The sequence below is a fragment of the Pipistrellus kuhlii genome, unplaced genomic scaffold (assembly GCF_014108245.1).
Source record: "Pipistrellus kuhlii isolate mPipKuh1 unplaced genomic scaffold, mPipKuh1.p scaffold_m20_p_2, whole genome shotgun sequence".
Taxonomy (NCBI): Eukaryota; Metazoa; Chordata; class Mammalia; order Chiroptera; family Vespertilionidae; genus Pipistrellus; species Pipistrellus kuhlii.
The window spans coordinates 177,101,561-177,127,177 of record NW_023425515.1 but is presented as its reverse complement, the minus strand read 5'-3'; the positions used below and the strand labels follow the sequence as shown (position 1 = coordinate 177,127,177).

Genomic DNA, 25,617 nt, shown 5'->3' with positions numbered 1-25,617 from the left:
GTGATAAAACGCTCTTCATGTGACCATGTGGCGTGGAGGCCAGCAGCCCAAAGCAATTGTAATTAAAAGCCTGGCACTGAATGTTCCCTTTCCTTGTCATTGCACAAAATCTGTGCCTCTTAAGTTAAAAGCGAGGAAGGTGGGGAAGACAAAATCTGTGCCTCTTAAGTTAAAAGCGAGGAAGGTGGGGAAGACGGGGGTAGGGAGAGAGGACGAGGCTGCAGGGAATGCTATCTGCTGACTACTTCCACCTCCATCCCCCAACATCGCCAGGCCTCCGGGCACACACAGTGCTGCTTCCCCAGGCAGCGCCCAGTCTGAGGCCAGGACCCCAACCCTTGCCGTGCCTGTCTGCTCATGGGCCTGGGGGGCTATGGGAGGAAAGGGGGGAAGAGGGGGCAGACAGCAGAGCGAACAGACTGACTTCCCATTATCATCGCCTCTGGGCATCAGGGCTTTGTGTACTCAGTAGGGCTCAGAGGATAAAGGGAAAGACACAGACTTGGCTGGACGTGCTCTGCCTGCCACCGGGGTGATTAGAGGGCTGCCGGGGGCAGGAGGTGGAGCGCAGGCTGAAGCACTGCTCTGCGGAGGGGGAGGCACCTGGCCGAGGCTGCCGGGCCACGTGCACCGCTGGGTGTGCGCAACCTGATTAAAGCAGCCACAGCCTCCCTCTGACCTCACCATCAGGAAGTGGGGCAAAGCTATGGTCTTGCCAGGGCCCAGCCCAGGAAGCACCCCTCCTCGTTGGCATCACCAGGACATGTGGAAGGCGTCACCCTACTCTCTAGATGACTCATCCGCCCTACACATCGTGGCCATTCCCACAGACGTGCAGGGCGGTCAGCGGGGTGGGGCTGTCATGCCCATTTCACACTCTTTTTGGCCTCAGGGTCCAGAGCTGTTGGTCAAGCTTATAACCAGGCTTGGAAGTGCAGTGTGCAGAATGAGGTGAGGGCTGCCCCAGACTCACAGCCAACTGTGCCAACCTAGGTCCTGGGCTCCTCAGCCCTCGCTGAGCACAAGACGGATATGACTGGCATCATTCTAAAGTGGGCTTCAGTAGACACTTGGCTCAGTGGGAACAAAGAAACAACAGAAGCTTCCCCTACTCTCTGCTGGCTGAACCCAGTGCCATGTGAGCCTTAGGCCTCCACACAAACTGGAGAAAATTCAGGGGACGTGACCAGAATGACAAGGGGAGAGGTGCTCAGTGAAAAGCTGCCAAAGAGCCAGGGCTTGGAGGGAACGTGTGGCAGATTCCAGGCACTGGAGGGTTGGCGTGCACTGAACTGTCACTGGAGGTTGGCAAGCAGAGGCTGGACTCACATGGGCCATGAGGGGCTCAAGCTCTGGATGGTGGCTGGCCTCTGGTATGCATCTAATTCTACGACTCTCGTCTACAGAGAATGGGACTGAACTGCCCAGTCCGACATACCTGCTGGGCCTCACTGAGCTGCCAACAGCCATAGTTTCTTTCCCCAACCATCCACTGCAGAGAGGAGCCCGCCTAGGGCTTGGAGCTCCTCTCTTCATCCCCCAAAGCAAAAGGATCTTCCCACCATCAGCCATGGTAAGGTCCCCCGGGCAAACCAGGTGTCTGGTGTTTGGACTGAAATTTTGTCAGCTCACCATGGACGTTCAGTGTAGACTGGTTATCATGCTGATCGGAAGAGCCGGCAGACAAGTACTGCTGTCTGTGCTTAATAAACACGGGGGGAAAGTTATGGCTTAATAAATGCAGTTTGTCTGGAGGATGAAACCAGGGAGGGCTTGAGATAATAAAAAAGGCCAGGCTGTAAAGTTTGGAGTGGCTGCGTCCTGCTCAGAATGCCAGCCCTAAAACAGTAATAAAACACATAATTGGCCTCTTGAGCTGAGTCCAGCCCCCTGCCCTTCAACTTCACCCTGTAAATGACAGCAGCCTCGTGTAGACGATGCCCCCTCCGCTGCTACTTTCCGAGCGGCGCGGTGCGCAGTAGATACTTAAATCGTTGTTGAATGAAAGGATAACTGAGTGACTGAACAGATGAGCACATAAATCCGTAGCTGGGAAGGCAGAGTGGAAAATGTGGGACAGAGTTCATCCTTTTATTGAAGCTTACAGTTTCACTGAACTTTTGGCTCCGAATGAAAAGGGCATTGGCAGAGGGAGGTGGCAACTGTCCCCTGGGGACAAGTGGTGGGCAAGTGAGGGGTCCGAGCTGAGGAGTGCAGCAGCCTTGCCCAATATGCTCAGAGAGCAGACTGCCCAAACTCCCCGAGCACGGACAGCCCGGGTGGCTAGGAGTTGACACACACGGAGGTGGGCATGGGGGTGGTGGAATGCAAGCCCTGGTCCCTCTCTTCCATGCTTGGCCAGCTCCACTTTGGAGAAACTGGCTTCATTTGAAAGGACAGAATGGGCGCGGGGAGACAGGTGCTCACAGTAAAACACCGATGAACACTTACGTCGGGGCACAGAAGGGAAAGAGAGGCTGGAGTCCAGCCGATCATAATGACTGGCATCTCTGCTCCTGCTGCACGGCTATGCTCAGGGCTGAAAGGACACGTACCTTCCAGTCCTCTCCCACATCAAGCCCAGGGCCCACTATTTCGTGGCTATGACACAGGGGTCCCAGGCCTCTTGGCGAAATCACTGGAGGAGGAGGAGCAGTAAAGGAGAGCGGCCCACACGCTTCTCCCACTCCAGAGCCAGGAGAGGCACCCCAGCGCCACCACTCTCTACGGACAGGCTGGGTCAGAGCATCCGAGAAGCTGTCATGGTGACGAAGTCCTCGAAGCTGAGCCGGACGTTGCCCTGCATGGCGGTGTCCTTCTCCCGGAAGGCCTCGGTGAGCACCTGCAGCTGCGTGCACACCTGGATGAAGCGGTCCAGCTGCATGGCGGGGCTGGCGGAGCGCGGGCAGTAGCGGGAGACCAGGAGCTGGCTGAACTGGGGGCTCAGGTTGTAGCCCATCTGGGACAGAGCTGGAGAGGAGGGGTACACAGAGCAGACACAAAACCCATCGTGAGCACTGCCATCAACCAGCTCCAGAGCACAACACTTCAGGGGGCTTGTGGGATCAAGCACCGGAGGAGGAAGAGGACAGAAGTCCCAAGGGTCTGTCCAGGATGGCAGCAGCACAACAGGGGCTCCGCCTGGATGCCCCCTTAGCTGGAAGGCTCGTCCCTTTCTCTAAATCTCCACTAAGATCTGTTAGCCAGGGGCTCCTGGGCCCCTGAATGACACCAGGCCACTCATGCTCGGCTCTGATCGTCCACATTACAGGAAGACTGAGACCACAGCACCACTGAACCGGGGCAGACAGCCAAGGCAGCACACACAGGGGTTCCGAGGACCTGCTCGGGAGTCAAAACAGCCCTCGGCAAGTTACTTAACCTTGCTAGTCCTCTGAGGTACCATCTCTAAATGGGAACAACACTTACCTGGTCGGTTTCAGTAAGGATGAAAGGAGATCAGGCAAAGCACCGGGCACAGTGCCTGACACATAACAGACACCCAGTAAGTGTTGTTATAAATAATAAAAACATCAGCCGAATCCGGTTTGGCTCAGTGGTAGAGCGTCAGCCTGCAGACTGAAAGGTCCCAGGTTCGATTCGGGTCAAGGGCGTGTACATTGATTGCGGGCACATCCCCGGTAGAGGGTGTGCAAGAGGCAGCTGGTCGATGTTTCTCTCTCATCGACATTTCTAGCTCGCTCTCTCTCTCTCTCTCTCTTCCTCTCTGTAAAAAATCAATAAAATATATTTAAAAACAACAAACACACACATACACACACATACACACACACACACACACACACACACACACACACACACACAAATAATAAAAACATCATCATTGACCCAGGCAAGGCTGTGGGCAGTTCCAAGGTCACAGCCTATTGTGCTGCTGCCCACGTCCCTCCGGCCTGGGAGGTTTCAACCCTCCCTTCCCCCCTCTCTCCCTCCTCCTTCCCTTCTTCCTTCTCTTCCTCCCTCCCTTCTTCTCTCCCTCTCCCTCCTTCACTCTCTGCATAATCTACTGCCCCAGGCTAGTCTCATCTCTCCTTAGGCTACGTGGCCCGAGAGTGTGCTACCTACTCCATGCCTCAGTTTTCTCATCCATAAAAGGATAATCAAAAGGGACCCTTCATCTAAGGGGCGGAGGGTTGGGAAGAGAGAGAGAATAAACAGTACCTTGCACAGGAGGAGAATGAATAATGTAACACGTTGAAAGAACTTATTACAGTGCTTAGCCAACATTCATTCAATAACTACTAGTTTGGTTGCAATAACATCACCCTTACCAATATTTACTCTGCAAAAGAATAGGTGGTCAGTACAGGCCATCTCCTCTCCCTTCTGCCAGGGTGCAGACATGGTGACTCCTCCCCTCCCCACCACAGAACTCCTCAGTGGGACTGAAATCCACGGCCAGGACAAGGGGCTGGGTTCTCTGGGGATCCCTTTCCCCCTCTCAGGTTCTCATCAAACCACGAACACTCTTCCTCTGGCGACCGCTGCTCTAGAGTCAGAACTGGACCCAGACCTGGAACTGTGGCCTCTGATCATCTTACCCCACTGCAGCATTTAGAGTCTGGGCCCGAGTGGGGAAGGTAACTGCCTTCTGGTAGAGCCAGCAACAGAAGCCATCTTTCTGAGCCCCCACACAAGGCTCTTCCCATTCTGCATGCTAGACACTAGGGCGGAGAGAGCCACACACACCACACATACTGGTCTCACCGGACCCTGGGAACTACATTTCCATCCCCGAGGCTCTGTAGGCTGGGCCTGTCTCACCCAGCACTGCCAGGAGTCCCATCACCAGGAGTCCAGCCCTGACCCCGGACCCAGGTGTCCCCCTGCCCTGGGTCTTGGCTCAAAGCCGCAGCCAGGCCACAAAAGGAGAGGAGTCACTCTGTGCTGAGGGCTGTATTTAGCAGGGCAGTGGACATTGGTAGTCAGAGGCTAGAGCCGTGTTTGGCAAACCGCGGCTCGCAAGCCACATGAGGCTCTTTGGCCCCTTGAGTTTTTAGCAAAGGCCAGCTTAGGAGTACCCCAACTAAGTTAATAAGAATGTACTACCTATATAGTTTAAGTTTAAAAAATGTGGCTCTCAAAAGAATTTCAATCGTCGTACTGTTGATATTTGGCTCTGTTGACGAATGAGTTTGCCGACCCCTGGGCTGGAGAAAAGGCCCTGCTCCGCTTAGCAGAGAACACTGCCCTCACCTTGCTGCAGCTCTGTGTAGCTGATGGAGCCCGAGTGGTCTCGGTCGAACTGCTGGAAGAGGTTCTTCCACTGCTGGATGAACTTCCACAGCGCTGAGAAGCCGTGGACGTCGATGCGGCCTGCCTTGGTCTTATCGAACATGTCTTGGGGAGACGGGAAAGAGAGAAGGCAGGCTTCAGGGTCCGCAGGCAGCCCTTCTCCTCAGGCTGATGGCACCGGAGACTGCACAGAACCACAGACCCAAGGCCCAGCTGATTCGCCCTAAGACTTGCCTTCATCGAGTGCCACAGCAGCCCCGCCCCTGGCCACCCCTTCCAGAACTGCATTTTCTCTGCAGGCCTGGCAGATGACCCCTCCCTGCCATCTCCCACCAGGGCATGGAGCCCCGTTCTGAAGAATGGGAAATGGAGTCAGCCTGTGACTCAGCAGGGCCTGGAACTCGAGAAAAGATCTCGGGGAAGCGCTCTCAGTCTAGGAGATCTCTCCTTGAACCCAGTTTCCTGTCTGAAATCCGCTCTGGCTAAACAGTTTTTCTGAGAATGGTCACCCACCCACCTACAGTCAGACATCAGGTGGCTCTGGCCCGAGCCCATGGGGAAGGGCTGGCACTTACTTATCATCATGAGGCATGTCTCGTCATTGAACGTGGACCAGTTGGAGTTGACCAGCGCCTGCTTCAGCTCCTTGACGGAGATGTAGCCACTGTGATCGGAGTCCACTGACTGGAACCAGGAGTACGCCTCAGGATCCACATTGGGAGGGGCGCCGCCTGCAGGAAGGGGTGCAAACCAGGGAGTCCAACGGAGGTCTCGAGGCCAATCCGCAGAAATGCTGGTAAGAGCCAGTCTAAGTGCCTCCCTGTCTAGCAGTTCTCTCTATCCACAGAGATCTAAGGGGACCTACTCCTTCTCTTTTATGGCCCTGCTCACTCCACCGTGTACATGTTTTTAAACCGCCTTCCTGGTTAGACTTGGAGCAACCGCTGGGCAGGAGCCTAACTCATCTCTGCATCCCCAGCGGCTAGCACAGAGGCACGTACAGAGGGAAAGTGCTCAGTTCGTGCTGAGCTGGCCTCAGTGTAACAGCACTCCGGACCAAAGGCCTTTCCAACCTCCTTCTGTCAACCCAAGACCCCTCAGAGCCTCAGCCCCCAACCCCCATTTTATAGCCCTGGTTACAGTGGTGCCTCACACAACGAACTTAATTCGTTCCAGGAGCAAGTTTGTTATGCGAAAAGTTCGTTATGTGAAACGCGTTTTCCCATAACAATACATGTTAAAAAAAATAATTCGTTCTGAAGCATAAAATATGCTAAGATGACATAAAAAAAGATAAATTTTTTGTTATTATTTTTATTTAGATACATCTAAAAACATAATTTTTAAAAAAAAACCACATTTTTTTAATTTTCAGACAGACTAAGTAGAGTCTACCGAATCTTGCACATCTTCATCCATTTTCTGCTTTTTGGCCGATGGTTTCATGAAAAACCTGAAATCACCTTCCTGCTTTTTTTGGAAGCCATGATATAAAAAAAATATTGAGTTTAACTTAAAAGGACGACTGCCGTGATACGTGCGTGATTTAATTCGTAATGAAGAACGATTGCCGCGATACGTGCTTAAGTTAAGCGCAGTGACTAATGACTGCCTGCAGTGCCTGCGCGGAAGGATGCAATACATCGGCAGCGATCGTGGAAGCTCGGGCGAAGCAGTCGTGGAAGCTCGGGCGACTTCGTTGTGTGAAACGAAGTTCGTTGTATGAATCATGAAATGAAGTTCGTTGTGTGCAGCGTTCGCTGTGCGAGGCGTTCTTTATGCGAGGCACCACTGTATTTAAATTCTGTGTAGCAGTTTTCTTATCTGTAAAATGAGGCCACAGTAGCATTTACCTCATAAATTATGAAGATATAATAATATGAAAACCCTAAATCAGCTCCTGCTACAATCTAAGCACTATGTGACTGCAGATTATTAGTGCTGCTGTATCTGCTGGGAGTATGTACCGTAGGTAGCTTTGTGCGTCTGTCAGTAGATGGAGGAAAGGGTCACTCACTTGAAAAGACATGGAGTGAGCTGGAGAGAAGGGGAAAGGATGAGAAATGGAAGGGAAGATAGAATGGACAGAAGACTATCTTAGGAGAGGCCGCAGTTACACAGCACTGCTAAACCTAATGACCTATCTGGCCACAAAAAAGGCCCCTTCCCACGGGCAGTATCAGCCACAGCCACAGGCCCTCCTGGAGCACAGAAACCACCACCCAGTCCCAGAGATGAGGCCAGGAGGTTTGCTTGACGGAGGGACTATCTAGCTTCTCTGAATGGGAAATCAGGCTGCCCCACCCCCGTCCTTCCTAAAACAGCAGCTTTGCCATGGAGAGTGAGGGCCACAGCCCACAGAGGGACAGTTTCTGGAACAGGTGGTCCCTGCAGTTTGCATGGAAGAGCCGGGCTCTGAAAGCAAAGAGCTCTGACCCTTGCTAATTTGTGCAACTTTAGACTAATTGTTTCATTCTTTTCAGACCTGCTTCCCAAGGTGGTTGTAATGACGAAATCAGATAACAACAACAGAAAGTTTCAGCAAAAGGCCTGGAATATGTGCAGTCCCATTTCCATGGAGGAGGAATACTTAGTAAACTGGATCTGAAAAGATGACAGCTGTTACAGAGAGAAGAAACACAGAGTATGTTCAGAGTACACTAAGGGGTCTGATGGGAGGGAGAAGCAATCCAGGTGAGGAGGCTGGAAAGGCCCTTTGGGTTTGGAGTGCCATCCGGGTATTCCCAGTGGGCGGTGGGGCACCCGTCCTGGTCAACCCTGTCTTACAGAGCAGTGGTGCTCCAACCTCAGACCCTGCATTCAGTGGGGCTGAGGTGGGGCTTCAGGTGGAGTCCCATCCTTTTTTACAGATGATATATGGATCGCGCTTTAAAGCACTGCTGCAGGGGGCCACTAGCTGCACTGCAGAGGTGGCAAGGTGGGTGGCCAGCTGGGTGAAGAGTTACAGAGAGAGCAGCTAAGAGCCTAAGGCACATCTTTCCTTTCTTCTGCAGCCCCCGAGATTCTCTCTGGCCTCAGGCCCTGGAGGGATAAGCCTCTAATGTAAGGTTTCCCTACAGTGACCTCCTGTAGGCTCAGAGACAAGATTTTGAAAGGATGAGGAAGTCCACCATGAAGCTGCTGAGCTGAAAGTAAATGGCCAGAAGCTCTGGGCTCTGACAAGATAAATGCCACAGCTCAAGGTTTAGAACACCATGGTCTGAACATCCCCCTCAGAGCCTCCTGCCTGAGTCCATCTGCTAAGATGCCGCAGCTCCCCAGCAAGCCATTCCCAGGAGGCCTTCAGGTGCACCAGACTGGTTCCAGGCTGCCTTGCTGCTTGCTCGGTCTCCTGGGTACAGCACATGGTGAAGAGGCTGGCTGAAGGAGTGTGGAAGGAAACTGGGGACTGGGCATTCACCTCCCCTGACCCCTGAGACCACTCAGAAATCTTCAGAGCCCGAAACCCTCCCCCAAGATTCTCTGCCTCCACTGAACAACCAAGCCCCCACTTCCTCCCCATGTTGTCCAGTACCTCACCTTTAGTATCTCTGCTTTTTATCCCGCCCCTAGCTCCTCTCACCATGTGCCTGCCTCAGCATCTGTCAGTGGTAAGGCCCTTGCCATATCTGCTATCACATTAAATGCTGAACACCTCTTTGCTAAGAATGTCTCAGTATGAATCTTCTCAGAGAATACTGTTTATTAAGCCCTTCTCACATGCCAGACACTGCTCATGCGTATTTTATCCTTATTAACAATGTCGAGGGACATTCACCCATTTTACAGGCTTAAGGAGATAAAGTAATCTGGTCAGGTCAGTAGGTTGTCTGATCTCAAAATCCCAAGCTATCAACAACTAACTACCTTGCCTTTCCACATGTAGTAGTCAGTCTCCCTTACACAGAAATGGGGCTTCTTCCAGTGATAGGCTGTATTATCTCCAATTACTTGCTCACCTATGCCCTGCCCTCACTGTGTCCCCTGTAAGAGCACTGTCAATCCTCTCCACTGCCTGGTGGCTTGCAGAGCCCCTCCATGAGGAGCATCCACTCCCATCTTATTGGTAAGAGGCTGGACCAGAGAGAACAGGATTGGGAGATATAAAGTTCTTGAAAGCAGAAACTTTAAGAGGTATCACACATTCCTGCTGACTCTCCTGCTCTTTCTTGTCTGCAACAAGAACAAATCTCAAATAATGGCTGTTCCTCCAGCCTGGAGCCTGGAAAGAAAAGACATTTGGGGCAGAATATCAGCAGCCAAACGCACAGCTGCTGACATGTAAGCAAGAGGAAGTGTGAGCAAGCAATAAAGAACTGTTTGCTGTTGTAGCCAGAGAGACTGGAGTTGTTGTGACCACAGCAAAGCCAACTAAAACACTTCTATTCCACGGATGCAAGCTGAAGCTAGAAGCAAGATGCTAGGCTGCCTGCACATTACAGGAAGGACAAGGATGGGCCCTGGGTAGCTGAGGCCGAGGTCAGAGGCATGTGGAGCCCCAAATCCCTACTTACCCGGAGGAGGTCCCTGTCCATAAGGCCCAGGGGGTGGGCCACCGTAGGAATTTGGAGGTGGCTGACCATAGGGACCCCCTGGGGCTGCACCACCATAGGGTCCTCCTGGAGCTCCAGAGGGGAAGGCCCCAGGGTTAGGGTATCCGTAAGGTGCTCCAGGGGCTGGACCTCCTCCATAACCGCCACCAGGGGGAACCCCGCTGCCATATTGCCCTCCCGACGCTTGGTCGCCAGTTCCTGAGAAGGCCTGTAAAAAAGCAAGGTATTAGTCTGAAAACCATCAACAAAAGAAAAAAAACAACAGTGTCGGGCATAAAGAAAATGATCAATAAATCATTATTACATCATCATCATCATCATCAGAAAAGCCCTGTGCAGTAAACTAGGCAGAGATATAAAGGAGAGGGACAAGTTCTGAAGGAGCTCACAGTGGACAGGAGAGGCATGGAAATCCTGTCCGTAACACCTAACGAACCCGCATAAGGAAACAGGTGTGTAAAATGGACGCCTGAGTCATGTGCCATGGATCACAAATGAGATGGTGAAACCAGGGTTTCCCTAAGAAAGCAGCATTTGAGCTGAGACCTAAAACTGAAAACGATTCCCAAGGAAGTTGGAGAGGGATGACGACCCAATTTACTAGTAACCTCTTCAGCCAAAAGAGGGGAAGGGACTTGTTCATATCACACTACTAGAGGCCCGGTGCACAAAATCATGCACAGGTAGACCAGCAGGGCAATCGGGGGTTGGGGCCCTGCTGGCATCCATCTTGGCCAACCTCGTGCCACCAATCATCAGCCCCCTCCGACCCCACTGCTGCTGCATGTCGATGACCAGCAGGGTATGGGGGAAGGGGAGCCGCTGGCACCCGCCTTAGCTGGCCTGGAGCCTGCGGGCTGTGGGAGCTCCTTCGTTGAGTGTCTGTCCCCTGGTGGTCAGTGTGCAATCGTTCCACCATTCAGTCAATTTGCATATTAGGCTATTATAAAGGATGAGTTGAAGGTAGAGGCGAAGCTAGATCACTCCCCACCCACGCCCAAACCCAAACACTCCCATTGCTCCTGCAATAGGGAATAGGATTCCAAGGTAGGATAGAAAAGGGAGTGGGGACTGAAAAGTCTGGGCACACCCAAAGAACAGGCTGGACACCAAGCCAGGAAGTAGCTCTCCACAATGAGCCCTGTGAACAAAGCCATAAACTGCTTCTGGCCGAGGGCACCCTCGGAAATGCCCCAAGGCCAACAAAGCAGGGGCTGCCAGACAGATCTTCTGGCCTTCCCTACCACATTCTAGAGGCCTGATGCAACCTGGCAGCAACCAAACCCTTTCCTTCCCGCCCTGCATTAAAGCCATCACGTGTAGTTTACAAAGCACTTTCACATACGCACAAATGGTCCTGGCAGAATCCTGTCAACAATCCTTGCTGCGCCCTGCACAGCGGGTTCAGGAGGGACTGCAGGAGGACCAATGCACAAAGACACTACTCAAGAAATAAGTTTTAAGCACTGGGGCCAGGTGGAACCTCTTTTGGGAGAAGAACCACAAGTCCTAGTCTTGCCTGTTTTTATTCAGCTTGGTCATACACTGCTTTTAGTAAAGCATGTAGGCAGAGCACATAGTAAGCATAGCATTAAAGGTTGATAGAAGTCAGTAACATTTACTCAAAGATTATCAGGTCAGGGAATGCTTCCACACACCGCAACCTCAGCAAGAGCAATCTGTGCTGCTGTTGGCCCTGCAGACGGCCAAGGTTTATGGCCTTCCAATTCCTTGTTGCACTTTCATGCCCATGCTGCTATGCGGTGGTCTCTGGCATCTCCCCCCTTTTCTTTTCTTACTAAATCTTGAAAAGCTGTCTGTAGAGCTTGGGTCTTTTTAAGACTTCATTTGCATTTTGCAAACTAAAAATACAGACAAACCCAAGAATAAGAAAGACAATAGTGGTTATGCTAAAAGGTAAATGTAGGGAGACCCAATGAAAAGGATTGAATTTTTCCATATCCTTTTTAAATTGTTGCTAGGCATCTATGGAACTAGTTTGTAAGTTTGCGTGGGATAATTGTGCAATATGTTGTTGTAATTTTAAAATATTAAAGGTTGTGTTACCTTTACCCTAAGTACCTACCAAGAAGGTGATTTTTTACTGATTCCCAAGGACCTAAAAATGCTGTTATAGGGAACAGGAGTCACACAAATCTAGGAAAAATTATGACGACACTCTAGGGACATTCTTTGCTCTTAGCTGTGGATTTTATCACTCATTCATAGAACTGTTGATTTTAATGCCAATAATTCTATTTCAAATTGACTGTCAATTCTTTTTTTGTATGGCTAAGGTCTTACATTTTTTTTTTCTTTTTTAAATATTTTATTGATTTTTTACAGAGAGGAAGAGAGGGGAATAGAGAGTCAGAAACATCGAAGAGAGAGAAACATCGATCAGCTGCCTCCTGCACACCCCCTAGTGGGGATGTGCCCGCAACCAAGGTATGCCCTTGACCGGAATTGACCCTGGGATTTTTCAGTCCGCAGGCTGACGCACTATCCACTGAGCCAAACCGTTTTCGGCATAGGGTCTTACAATTTTCTTAACTTGTTGTACAAACTGAAAAGTTTGAACAGTTTGTACCATGAAGCAGCAATTCTCACAGAAATAACAATACTAGAGCCAAGAGTACTGCAATTAACATTCCAAGGAATTTTTGTCATTTTAAGATTTTTACTATGTCATGTAATAGTGGTAGGTTTGATGAGATTCCCAAGGCTCAGTTAGGTGAGTAGGAACCCAAGCGAAAACAGGTTGTCTTAGTATCACAAGGGAATTCTTTCAATAGGTAGAATTAACACAATGGGACAGTGTGCAGCCTGTGATGATACCTTATACAATTGACTTGTATTAAGTTGTATCTGGATGGAGCCTGAGAGGAGTACAAAAAGATCAAATACACAGGCGGTGGCAAGTACTGTCTTATTGGGAGTTCCCCATAGGCTGTAAGTATGAGTAGAGTTATTTAAGCTATAGTGATAACTATACCATTCCATAGGTGGAAGTGCAGTAGCTCATTTCCATTGTGTTTTGTAGGGGCCAATGATCACGTTGTAATTGAGATCCAACAAATCCTCCTCCATGCCACGAAGTGGAGTGATTAGATTCAACATACAGGCAGGATGCAGTCCCTTTCCATTTCAAGGTGTGATTGCTACTATATGCAGACCCATGGGGGCACCAATTCACAAAAGAAAATTATTGTTTTCAGAACTTGTCCCTATGTAAGATTGTTGTTGGTGGAGTAGGCTCTATAACAGTCTTGCCAATTAATTTCTTCCCCTGTGGGATACCAGTTATAAAAATTTTTACCTAATGGCTTGGGAGGGACATCTTATTAATAATACATTTTCTGTACCTCTCCCAGGAGCACCCAGGGAGAGTAGATGTGGGCTTTTGCGGGGCCCACCCCCACCCCCACTTCCTTTGGTGTCCATGCTAACCAAAGACTTCTCTTTAATTCTACACACAAAGGTGCAGTAGTTTGATTCTTTGTCATACAAAAGGGAAGGTGTGTGGTGACACCCGTATAATTATAGTTTGCCCAGATACTTCCTTGTCCTACCTGTGGTCCCCCTGGGGATGAACAAGGTGCTTGGTATTATTGGTGACTATACGAGGTGGGGGATCAGCCCAGGTAAGGGGTCTCACCCATGGAGGGTCAGGAACATAAGTATATACACTTCCCCATGTGCCCTTAGTAGTATTACCGCACAACTGACGACTGCTAGCGTGGCAAGGAAAACATTCTCAGGTGTTCTCGGGATTCTTGTGTCCTCACAAACTTTCTCAGCTTTATGAATTGTCTTCTTCACCATTCCCATGTCATTTCCAGACTCTCTCTTGTCTGCTTCTTTCACATCCTACTCCTTATCTTCCTCACGTTACTTGGGGCTAATGCTTCTTGGGGGCAGAGTGGTTGATTGTCTGCGGCCACAGGTACAGGTTGAGGTGGTACAGGTTGAGGGGATACAGGTTGAGGGGGTACAGGTTGAGAGGGTACAGGTTGAGGGGGTACAGTTGAGAGGGAACAGATTGAGGTTCCCGGTGCATGGTTTTCAATAGTTTGGTCAGTTCCTTCTGTGGATCCATGTTGAAGTTTGATGTTCCTTGCAAGAATCCACTCAGGCGTGGAGTAATTTCCTGGAAATACATAAGCATATTCTCGACCAAATGTTAACAAAGGGTCGGGACCCTTCCATAAATCAGACTCAGGATCCTTCCACCTGACCACGCCTTTTTCCTTTGGCTCATCACAACACCAGTTCTGCTTCATTGGGGTCTTACCATCAATGTTACAAGTGAAAAAATTTAAGGTAATTAAGGCTTGATGTAGTCTACCTACGAGAGATTTCTCTAGTATTTCCCTTTTTTGTTTTCCAAGTTGGGATTTTAGCCATTGATGTTGGTGTTCCACAACTGCCTGTTCTTGGGAGTTGCCTGGTATTTCTGTAATGTGTTGAATTTTTCATTTTGCATAAAATTGCTAGAAATGACAGCTTGTGTATGCAGGTCCATTGTCAGTTTTAATAATTTTTGGAATTCACATGGTAGCAAAAGCAATTCGGCAATGACTAATGATTTGTTTTGCCATTTTCCCTGTAGATGGGATGGCCCAAAGGACCTTTGAAAAGGTTTCTACAGAGACATGCAATGCCCCAAGATGTCCAAAAGGAGTATAATGCATTTTTGCCAGATATGGTCCCTTTTCAATTCCCGAGGGTTAATTTCTGTATTAGGCCCTTGAGGCAGATGTAACATACAAGTGGGACATTCCTTGATAATTTGTTTAGCCTGCTGTGACTGAGAATTATTTAGATAATATTTTGGCAGGCTGATGTAAAAGCTGATGAGATTCTGTGGCATGCTGTAATGAAACGACTGATTGACATATGCATTTTGTTTTGTTAACTGACCAGGCAGGGTTGTATAAGTCCTCATAGCCTATATAATAATCCTATATAATAAAAGGGTAATATGCAAATTGACGGGGAACGACCAGTTGCTATGACATGCACTGACCACCAGGGGGCAGATGCTCAATGCAGGAGCTGTCCCCTGGTGGTCAGTATGCTTCCACAGGGGGAGCCCTGCTCAGCCAGAAGCCGGTTCATGACTGGTCAGGCAGCAGCAGTGGTGGGAACCTCTCCCACCTCCTCAGCAGTACTAAGAATGTTCAACCAACAGCTTATGCCCAATCCCCAGGGAGCAGGCCTAAGCTGACAGGTGGACATCAGCCAAAGGGACCCGGACTGCAACAGGGTGCAGACTAAAGGACCCCCCCAAGTGCATGAATTTCTGTGCACCAGGCCTCTGGTGAGTAATATAAAAGGGATATTGTCTTTGGTGTACAATTTGCTGTACTGTTTAAACAGTATAGACTTGGGTCACTGAGCCATTTTAATCAAGCAGTTTCAATTTTGTTTCCTAGGCCAGTAGCAGAGAGAATTAGAAATATTGAGAGGCTTCTGGAAATTTTGCAATGCAGCCTTGAGAGCCTTTAACTTAATTCTTTGTACAGAAGTGTGACTTGGTCTGAGTTTTTTGTATGATGTGCAGCCTTACCATTAGAGGAGCCACCAGTAAAAATAGTTAATGCTTCAGGAAAAGGTTCCTGTCTGGTACTTTTTGGTATAATAATTGGGGTGTAATATAAAAATTGTAATTTGTCTTTTAGTAGGTGACAACTAAGTGCCCCCGAATATTCATTTATTCCAATTTGCCCATTTAAATCATTCTGAAATAAGGTTTCTAACTACTTCCCGGTAAGGGGGGGATAAATGTACTGGGGCTTTTCTTCTTTAAGCTGCCTGCAGTGCTTTTTGAGTTGAGGTATTAACTGAGCCATGAGTTCTATATATGTAACCAGTTTTAGAGGTTTGATGCCCCAGATGAATTCACTTAATAATAGGAGGAGAGTTCTTGTTTTGAAAGATGACCTCAGTGGGACTGTTTGTAGTAGGATTGATCTGTCCTAACACAGGCAACTCAGGCTGTACCCATGCTACTTGGGCTGAGGATGTGGCCTGTTTAATTTTTAGTAACTATTCGATACTCCCTAGCTTTATCTGTCAACCTTTGGGGTGAGGAAAGATCAGTGTCACCCCTAAGTTATTGAATAAATTTGTCATTGTTTCTGTAGAGATTTTTAGATAAGGTCTTAACCAATTAATGTCCTTTAATAATTTCTAAAAGTCATCCGGGGTTTTAAGGCAATTATTATTATTATTTTTTGTATTTCTACCTTTTGAGGCCTAATACATTGGTTTTTAATTATGGTTCCTAAGTATCTGAAGGGCATTTCTCTCCGTACCTTTTCTGGAGCAATTTTTAAGCCCTACTTAGGAAATTTTTTCTTTAATTAAGTGGTCAACAACCTTTCGGACTTCATGGACCACCAGTGGTCACCACTGGTTGGTGACCACTGCTTTAATTGGGTAAACATTGCTAAAGTCTGCTTTTCCCGTTGGCTTGCCAAGAGCAAGTCGTCCATGTAATGGATAATGCATGGTTGAATAGCTTGAGCAACATATTTTTGACACAAGGTGGGGCTATTGGCCATTCTTTGAGGCAAAACTTTTCATTGATATTTTTTCATAGGCTTTACATTGTTCATGGATGGTACTGAAAAGGCAAATTTTTGTTTAGGTGCCAAGGGAATGGTGAAAAAAAAAATTCTTGAGATTTACTACTATAAGAGACCAATTTAGAGGTATTTGTGAAGGCACTGGGAGTCCAGGCTGTCAAGCTCCCATGGTGTGTATAGTACCATTAACTGCTTTAAGATATGTAACAATCGCCACTTTCCTGTCGCCTTCTTAGATATTGTCAATATAGGAGTATTCCAAGGACTATTAATAGGCTCTAGGTGGCCAGCCTTCAGTTGTACCTGTATTAATTCATGAATATGACCTAATTTTTTCTTGGTTAATGGCCACTGATTTACTCATATAGGTTTATTATCTTTATATTGTATAGGATTAGCATGAGGATGAGTAGATTGACTAATGGCCATTCCTAAAAAGGTTGCTATTGTACTTCTTGTCTCCCTGGGTTCCCTTTGGCTTGAATGGTTTTCTAATCCCCTGATTATTTTCCCCTAAACCTTGACCAGCTTGATACTCCATCTGAGTTATTAACTGCTATCCCTGCCAGTTACAATATGTGCCAAACATCCACCCCAAAAGTTGACTGAAATTCCGGAGTCTATAAAGGACTGAAACCATTCTCTTTGTCCTTTCTTATTTTGCCATTTTAACACTGAAGTACTGTGTTGAGTATTATCAGGAACTCTAACCCCTGTAATAGACCCCATAGTTTCTACTACAGACCAATTTGGAGACCAGAATTCTTTACTAATAACACTGACATTAGCTCCAATATCTACTAAACCCTTAGTTTTTCCTTTATTTTTAAATTATAGGGTGGGTTTTAAAATTTTCATTGCTACTGTTATGAATCATAATGTAAATATCTGTGTTTTCCAATGGTCTTAAGCGACCCACAGGTTGAGAACTGCTGCTTATAGAGACCACAGATATTTACATTACGATTCACTAACAGTAGCAAAATTACAGTTATGAAGTAGCAACGAAAATAATTTTATGGTTGAGGGTCATCACAACATGAGGAACTGTATTAAAGGGTCGGGGCGTTAAAAAGGTTGAGAACCACTGCTTTAGGAAGTGTCCTGGCTTCCCACAATTAAAACATTTTTTTTACTCCCCGCTGTTACAACAGTAGCTAGTAAGTTTGCTTGAAAAGTGCTTGATTCTACATCCTGACATGCTAGAATTATTTCTGTAATAGTACCACTTTTTCTTAGAGGTATCAGATATTTTTTACAATCAGCATTGGCATTTTCATATGCTAGCTGCTGAATCAAGTGTCTCCTGCTGTTACATGCTGTATTTGCCATCTCACTACTCAGGTAAGGTGACCCCCGAAATCAGAAAATGATTCCATGGGTCCCTGCATACACTTAATAAAAGCTCCCTCAGGATCCCTTTAGCTGGTAAAGCCCACCAGGCTTTTCTTCCACAAAGTCTAATCTGCTCATAAGCTTGTTGCACATACCCTAGCTGATTTTGCAAGTCACTGTATTGTCCTGGTCCTGCTAACATTTCAGAAGTCGTTTGAACATTCTGCCCTCAATTAGTACAATCCTGCTCTTGACATCTCTCAAAAATTCTCCCTTCCACAGTAAGAAGTCCCCTCCATCTAGGGCTGCCACGAGCCAGAGTACCAATCAAAAGGAGGCAGGAATGCATCAGAAATGTTAGTCATGATTTCTCTAGTAAAGGGAGCTGTAGGACCATTTCGTACTATGCTTTCACGCAAAGCCTTTATCATTTTCAAGTCAAATTTGTCACGCTATCTTAGTATTTGATTTGAATTATGTGGGTTAGCTACCTCTATAACAGGAAAAGCAAGTCTCTCCTCCACTGTCATGTCCCTTAATCCCTCTCGGATAGCTTTTTGAACAGCTGATTCTATTAGCGGCGAATCAATATTTCAGGATCAGAACACAGAGATGGAGGAGGACATGAAAGCCATTTCTCTAATTTGTCTTTTTGGTCCTCTGTGGGAGCGGAAGGAGCGGAGGGCATAAGGCAGGAGTCTATCCTCCTTTGCCTTTCTAAAAAATTCCAGCAAGTGTAATACCGTGTTCCACAGGAGAAACAATCTGGGGGCAAGTTTTTCCCCTGCCGATGAGCTCTTTTCAAATTCTGTCCTACTCTTTCCCAACACTCTCCATCTAACGATCTCAGGAATTATGTCTTTGATGATATACTGTAAGAGAATACCTTCTGACACCTTAATTCCCTTTTCCTTGAGCATGTAAGCCAACAGGTCTGCAATAATGTTTTCCCCTTCACTTGAATTCTGCCCCATAATGGCCTGGCTAATTTCAGAAAAGTCCTCGTCCACTTAGGGTTGCAGCTGGCACAGGCTTGTGTGGTCATCGAACTTCCACTTTCACTTCATTCCCCTCAGGCGAACCTTCTCTTCAAGTGCCTGTTCAGGCGCTACTTGCTATGACCTCACAGTGGGTTTAGGAGGGACTGCAGGGGCACCAAAGCACAATGAAGGCACTACTCAAGAAATAAGTTTTAAGCAAGGGGGCCAGGTTGAACCTCTTTTGGGAGAGGAACCACGAGCCCTAGTCTTGCCAGTTTTTATTCAGCTTGGTCATACAATTGCTTGTAGTATAGCATGTACATAATAAGCACATAATTAGCAGATAGTATCCAAGGTCGGTAGATGCCAGTAAACATTTACTCAAAGATAATCAGGCCAGGGAAGGCTTCTAGACACTGCAATCCTAGTAAGAATTTTTGTGCTAGCATCAGCCCTGCTGACTCCCAAGGTTTATGGTTTTCTAAATTCCTTGTTGCACTTTTCCTGTCAATGCAGGGGTCTCTGGCAAATCCTCTTATAGAAAAAAGGAAGAAACTAGTAGGCTCATTTTTAGATGAAGAAACTGAGGTGCACAGCTATTGAAAGACTTCATTTAGCAAGCATTTACAGAGTGATGACATTATTGCTAGGCCTGGGGGCACAAAACTAAATAGGGTCTATCCTCAAGGAACCCACAGATAATTATGATAGTCTGATCAGTGGCACCAGAAACATCTACTTAAACGCTATCAAGGAAGCATGAGCTGAGGAATTTTGTTCTGTTTGTCAAATGATAAATGAGCAATAAGATGAAAAATTCATGCAGGGGTCAAGGAAGGCTTCCTGGAGGAGGTAGGTGTAATATTGAAGCTGGCAGTGAAGGGTGCACAGGCCTTCTCCAACAGGAAGGCAGAAAAAGACATTCCAGACAGAAGGGAGAAGAGACAGAGGCATAGGTACCAATCTATGAGCAAGCATGGAGTGGTCAAGGAACAGGCTAAAAAGCAGGGGGCAGAGGCAAGAACTGAGAGCTAGGCTCTTTATTTATTTTTAAAAACATATTTTATTGATATTTTACAGAGAGGAAGGGAGAGAGATAGAGAGCTAGAAACGTCGATGAGAAGAAACATCAACCAGCTGCCTCTTGCACACCCCCTACGGGGGATGTACCCGCAACCAATGTACATGCCCTTGACCGGAATCGAACCTGGGACCTTTCAGTCCGCAGACCGATGCTCTACCACTGAGCCAAACCAGTTTCGGCAAGAGCTAGGCTCTTTATACACCTCTCCTGCAGCATTTCAGTTAGCTGGTGAGTTATCAGTGTCTTAAGAGTAGTTTCTGTTGTTGTCTTCTCCATGCAACAGTGAGCTCCCCAGGGGCAGACAGTGGGACTCAATCATCACAGGACCCCAGGATCCAGCACAGTGCCTGGCACCTGCAAGTCTCCATAAAAATCTAAACAAATGACTACCACTCTGAAGAGTTTCGGCTTTATGCTGGAGGAAACAAGAGAAACACAGAAGGGTTTCCAGTGGGAAGGAACAATATCAGAGCCTTGTTTAGAGAATTAACCAGTGGCGGTATGAAGGATGGGGGGGGGGGGGGGCAGTAGCTAAGAGGGGAGAGGCAGTAGGCCCTAGGCTGGCAGGGCCTGAACCAGATAGCAGGCTTGGAGATGGAGAGAACAAGATGAATTCTAAAGCTATTTCAGAGACAGACTAGACATGACTTGGCAACTAATTAGGTTAGGGAAGAGCAGGAGGGAGGAGCGGCAAAGGAAAATGCTTGGAATGACGCAGATTTCTAGCTGCACAAGAATATGAAGTGGAGTCAGCAACTGAGACAGAATCCAGGCTAGAAAAGAGGTTCCCAGGGCCATCAAGTTGTCAGAAAAGGTCTGAATCAGAAATGAAAACCAGAATCCCTGACTCCAGGTTCTTTTATACTACTCCATGCTGTCAGCCTTTTTAAGAGTTTTCCCAAGAGCATTTCATGCTGATAAACACATGATCGTCAAAGGGGAAAAAAGAAAAAGAAAAAAAAAAGACAGGAGGAGTTCAGTAACCATGGTTTTCGAAGCAGCACAGAAATGGGTGGGGAGGGGCAATTAACATTTCATTGAGGCTCTGCTAAATACTTCCAGTTCAATTGGCCCTCACTGATCCTCAGTCCTGTAAGAGTGGTTTTATTCCCTAAAAAAGCAGCATTATCTCCATTTTATAGATGAGAAAATTACGATGCAGAGAGTTTAATACTGTGCCTGTGATGATGCAGCTAAAAAGGTGAGTTGGGATTCTAATCAGGATCTGCATGACTCCACTACCCTACCCTCTTCAATATATGTGTGGGCGTGTCTACCATGTGCCGATGCCAGGGACTGTCCTAACTGCATGTCAAATCTGATAGATTTCTACTGTAGAAGGGTTGGATTAGTGCTCTTTCAGAGGTTTCAAGTGCAGGAATCAAGGAGATGCAGAAGAATCTTGTTCTTTTTGCACCCCAGTTCCTAGACCCAATTTGAGAGCCACAGCATTGTAAGAAATCCCAAAGACCTTATAGTCCAACCTTTCAGCCAGTGCTGGAATTTTGGAATCTGTCTATATTCCTGCATGTGAGAGCTCACATCCCAAATAATCCACTCAGAAAGTCCTTTACTTTCTTTTGGCGCTGAGGGCTTATGTTTCTACATCCAAGACTCTTGTGAAGCTTGGAAGGGTCAAAGGTTGATCCACGCTAAGTCCTGATAGGGAAGAGAATAGGCTGCATTGTTCTCTGGAGCTATCCCTCAAGAGCCTGCTGGAGGAGGCTAGAGCCTATTTTAAGGGGTTAAACCAAGTATGTCAAACTCAAAGGCTGACATGGGCCAAACAAACAAGATTTAAGTTTATGTGGCTGAAAAAAAAAAAAAAAAAGCTTCAATTTTCATAGAAATGTAGGTTTACTTCAATAGACATACTGAAAACAAAAGGCTGAAATAAATGAGTAATCATTAACATAAAATAATAGAACATTTTAATAAAAATTAATATTTTTTTCTTGAACATTAACTTACCAGACATTGAATAACTGCACAGATTAATAAGCAAATAAACCTATTTTTCTTGTTCTCCAAAAGTGAAATATTTCCTGTTGCGCACACCAAAAAACTCAGTACAAGACTAATGACATGTCAACCGGCTGCTAAAATATTCGCTGCTAGTATCAGTGAGAAAAATGGTGCGCCTGCACATAAGGTGTGTAAGGGAAATGAGTGCAACACAATTATAGCAATCAGTCATTAGCGAACGTTGTAGTTCGTTATTAATAATTATGTATAAGCCGAAGCCGGTTTGGCTCAGTGGTAGAGCATCGGTCTGTGGACTGAAGGGTCCCAGGTTCGATTCCGGTCAAGGGCATGTACCTTGGTTGCGGGCACATCCCCGGTAGGGGGTGTGCAGGAGGCAGCTGGTTGATGTTTCTCTCTCATCTACGTTTCTAGCTCTCTATCTCTCTCCCTTTCTCTCTGTTAAAAATCAATAAAATATATTAAAAAAATAATAATAATTATGTATAACAGGATATTGTAAACATTAAGTTATGAAACTTTTATGAAAACGTTTCTTACATACAGTGCTCTGGGTAATAGCTCCAAAGCACAAATGGGAGAAAAATCTTCCGCAGTTCCCTCTTAGGACCAAGTCCACAATCCTCAAAAAGGTATCTGGTCCTCGCTTACCTTTCTCACTTCATCTCTTACCTCTTTCTCCCTCTCACAGCACATGGACTAATCTTAAATTCCTCCAAAATACTGGGCTCTCCTTGCTTCCTGGCTTTTGAGCCTGCCATTCCCTCTACTGGAATACATTCCTTCCTTCATCCAGCTAAGTCCTACTGGAGATTCAATTTTGGGCTTAAATGCCACCGTCCTTCCCTGGAGATTGAGTGTAGGTATCCCAGCTGTGCTGTCCTAGTACCTTACACTTACTCCCATTTAATACTTAATACACTGTCTGTGCAATTTATATATCTGTATCCCTTTTCCACGTGGAACAATTATTATACCAAAACATCATATCAGGCACTTTACATGGATTACCTCACTTCAACCCCCTTTTAAAAAAAGGGAAACTAAGTTTCAGACTTTTCCAAGAATTTTCTGCAAGGAACAGGCAGAGCAAGGATTTGAAGCCAAATCTCTCTGGCCTCAGAGACCAAGTTCTAAGCACTGAAACCCATCACGCTGGCTCCTCCACAGGGCCAAAGGTTACTTGAGTTTTATTACTCCAACACGTAGTCATGCTTGAGGACCCGGGGCTAAAGGAAGTGGAAGATTAGTTTTGACTCCTGATAATAAGCTGGCGCCTCTAGAGGAAGTGGCACTATGCTTTTGGATGCTTTAAAACAACCCATTTCCTTTCCTGGGATACCATGGCCCAGGAGCTGAAGAGGTAGACAAGGGTATGATGGGGAAACAAAAGCACTTCTTCTATTCCAGACATGTTTCTCTGTCCTCCTTTACAATATTTCACTGAGCATGGGCCAGGCAGCAGGACATGGCAACAACAATCAAGCAGTAAGAACTAAGCCACCACGCACTGGCACACACTATGCATTAGCAATGTGCCACGCTTCCTATAGGTTTTATCCTGTGAAGTATTATTAGTCCTCTCTTCTTACAAGTAGGAAACGGAGGCTCCAAGCCCTTAAATAAATTTGTCTAAGGGCATATAACTATTAAGTAGTAGAGTTAGAATTCTAGCTTCATTCTGTCCAACCTGGAAGTTCAGGCTCTTAAATTCTATGTCACTTCTTCTAGGTCGAACACAAATTACCTCCAAAAGCTTATTCAAATATAAGGCACTTCCTAGTTGCACAACAGGTCTATGATGGAACCCCAAAGTGTGCTTTTTTTAACAAGCTCCTAGGCGATTCTGATGCAGACCATTCACTGAAAAACAATGCACCATGACAATGTTTACCCAAACCAGGTTTCTCAGGAATACTAGTATTAAAAAAAAAAATTTTTAATGACTACACATTAAAAGAGTGTGGGGGAGAGGGGGAAGCGGTGGTGTCCCATGGTTAAGTAAGCTAAAGAAATACTGAGATGATGCCCTGTGGTGAAACTGTTCAGCTCTATTTAACAGAGTATTCTGCAAACTTATTCAACCACAGAATCTTCCTCTGTTAGCAATACCTATTAACATTTCATAAGACTCAGAAAATAGAATGGAGCTTGGGAAACACTGCTAGGTTATAGTACTTCCTCCTCCCGGTGGCCCATGCTGGCCTCTCCCTTTCCCACCTCGACTAAGTATGCAACGAAAGGAGTTTAAGATCTAGCCCTGGCCTCACCCCCTCCCTTGCTCTGTATGACCTTGGACAAGCCACTTAACCTCTTTGGGCTGGTTCCTCAGCTATAAACTGGGGATAATACTCCCTGCTAGCATGCCTACCAGGTTTTTATGACTGAGATAATGGAGATCCAAATCCTGTGTGCAAAACCTGTACGGGCTGCAGTTCAATCTTTTGGCATGTTAACTATACTCAACTGAACACTTTGTAATACCCCATATGACCCAGTTTAACAATTTTCTCCTGCATGGGTTTTGTCTCCTAAATGAGTGTGATCTTGGGTAACTTGGAAGCCCTCTTTAAAATGAAGCCCTCTTTTGAGGGCCCTCCCAGCACTGACCTTCTAGGAGTCTAGTAAAAATCAAAATACGAAAAGGTAACACCTGTTACACTCTTAGAGGTACCAAATGGCTTATTAGCATCACTTCATTACTCTTTAGAATAGCTCTACCAGTATGAGATAGATCCTATCTCTTGGCCCTATTTTACAGAGTTGGAAACTTCGGATCCGAAAGGCAACACACCTCGTTGGGGGGGGGAAGCTTCCCGACTCCAAACTGTACTTAACCTCTCAACCATTCTACCATCCAACAAAGGGGTGTGGCCACAGAATCGCCCTGCTGGATCAAGAAGGGCTGCCAACTGGAGAAGCAGCATTTGCTGAGAGCTCCAGGGTTCGCTGCCTACGTGCCTGGTGACTTCAGGGAAGTTTGTGTCTCCTCTGCGTTTCATTTTTCCTGGGCCTGAAATGGAGGTGATGGACCAAGGAGTCCAACGAGCTCACTTGTGGAGTCAACTAAAACCAAAGATTCTCCTGATTGATTATTCGGATGCAATACGACGGGGGTGTGCTGTTATCCGGCGCCCCAAACCATACCCACAGACCAGTGCTCTCAGCGCGGTGTTGGCGTCCATGACCCAGCCCCGGCACCCGCCCTGCGGGAGCTTCGGGGAAGCGTGGGGCCCAGGCCAGGCCCGGGCTGAGTCTGGGCGGGGGTGAGGGGTGTGTGGGGGGTGGGGTCCCAGATCTCCAAAGCCTCGGGTGCGCGACGTGCAGTTCTGCGTAACGTGAGACCGGCGCAACCGACCATGGCTTTTCCCTTCTCGTCCACGCGAGACCTCGCCCAAGCCAACCTCAGCATGGAAAGGGCACAGAGAAACTGGAGAGAAAGCAAAGCTGGGGTTTTAGGCCCCTGCCTGGATTCACCCGCCGTTCACAAACTCACCTGCCTATAGGGATAGCCTGCCATGTCGACTCTGACGTAACAAATCGGAGAGGGGTCGGACTTCCGGGTCTCAAGCTGCTCCCTGAGGACATACCCACTTTTGATTGGATGGTGCGCCTGTCAATCCTGGGCGTAGGGGTTGACGGAAGTGGCGCCACTGGGCGGTGGGCGGATGCCTCCCAGAGAGGCGGGAGGAGTTAAAGGTCGGATGGGAGTTTCCGGAACTTTGTTCGATCGCTGTTGTGGCGTTGTTCCTCTCTTTCTTGCGGTAGAGTAGGCTCCAGGGTAGTCAGACCGGGGTATTTAGTGAGAGGCTTAAGTTAGGTGTTACGGCGGT

The 25,617-nt window shown here is 47.2% G+C and overlaps 1 protein-coding gene across 2 annotated transcripts; it reads right to left on the bottom strand.

Moving 5' to 3' along the window:
- Nucleotides 1-2,077: 2,077 nt before the first annotated feature.
- Nucleotides 2,078-25,405, bottom strand: PEF1 (penta-EF-hand domain containing 1). Of its 2 annotated transcripts, none has more exons than XM_045584932.1 (5): nt 25,281-25,405; nt 9,771-10,017; nt 5,832-5,987; nt 5,218-5,361; nt 2,078-2,970 (listed from the first exon to the last, which is right to left on the bottom strand). In XM_045584932.1, exons 1-5 carry the CDS (start codon nt 25,302-25,304, stop codon nt 2,741-2,743), a joined length of 801 nt encoding a protein of 266 aa, XP_045440888.1. In that variant the 5' UTR covers nt 25,305-25,405; the 3' UTR covers nt 2,078-2,740. The 2 variants fall into 2 exon arrangements, with proteins under 2 accessions (XP_045440888.1, XP_036301148.1); XM_036445255.2 differs by lacking the exon at nt 25,281-25,405 and adding an exon at nt 13,527-13,788.
- Nucleotides 25,406-25,617: the final 212 nt, after the last annotated feature.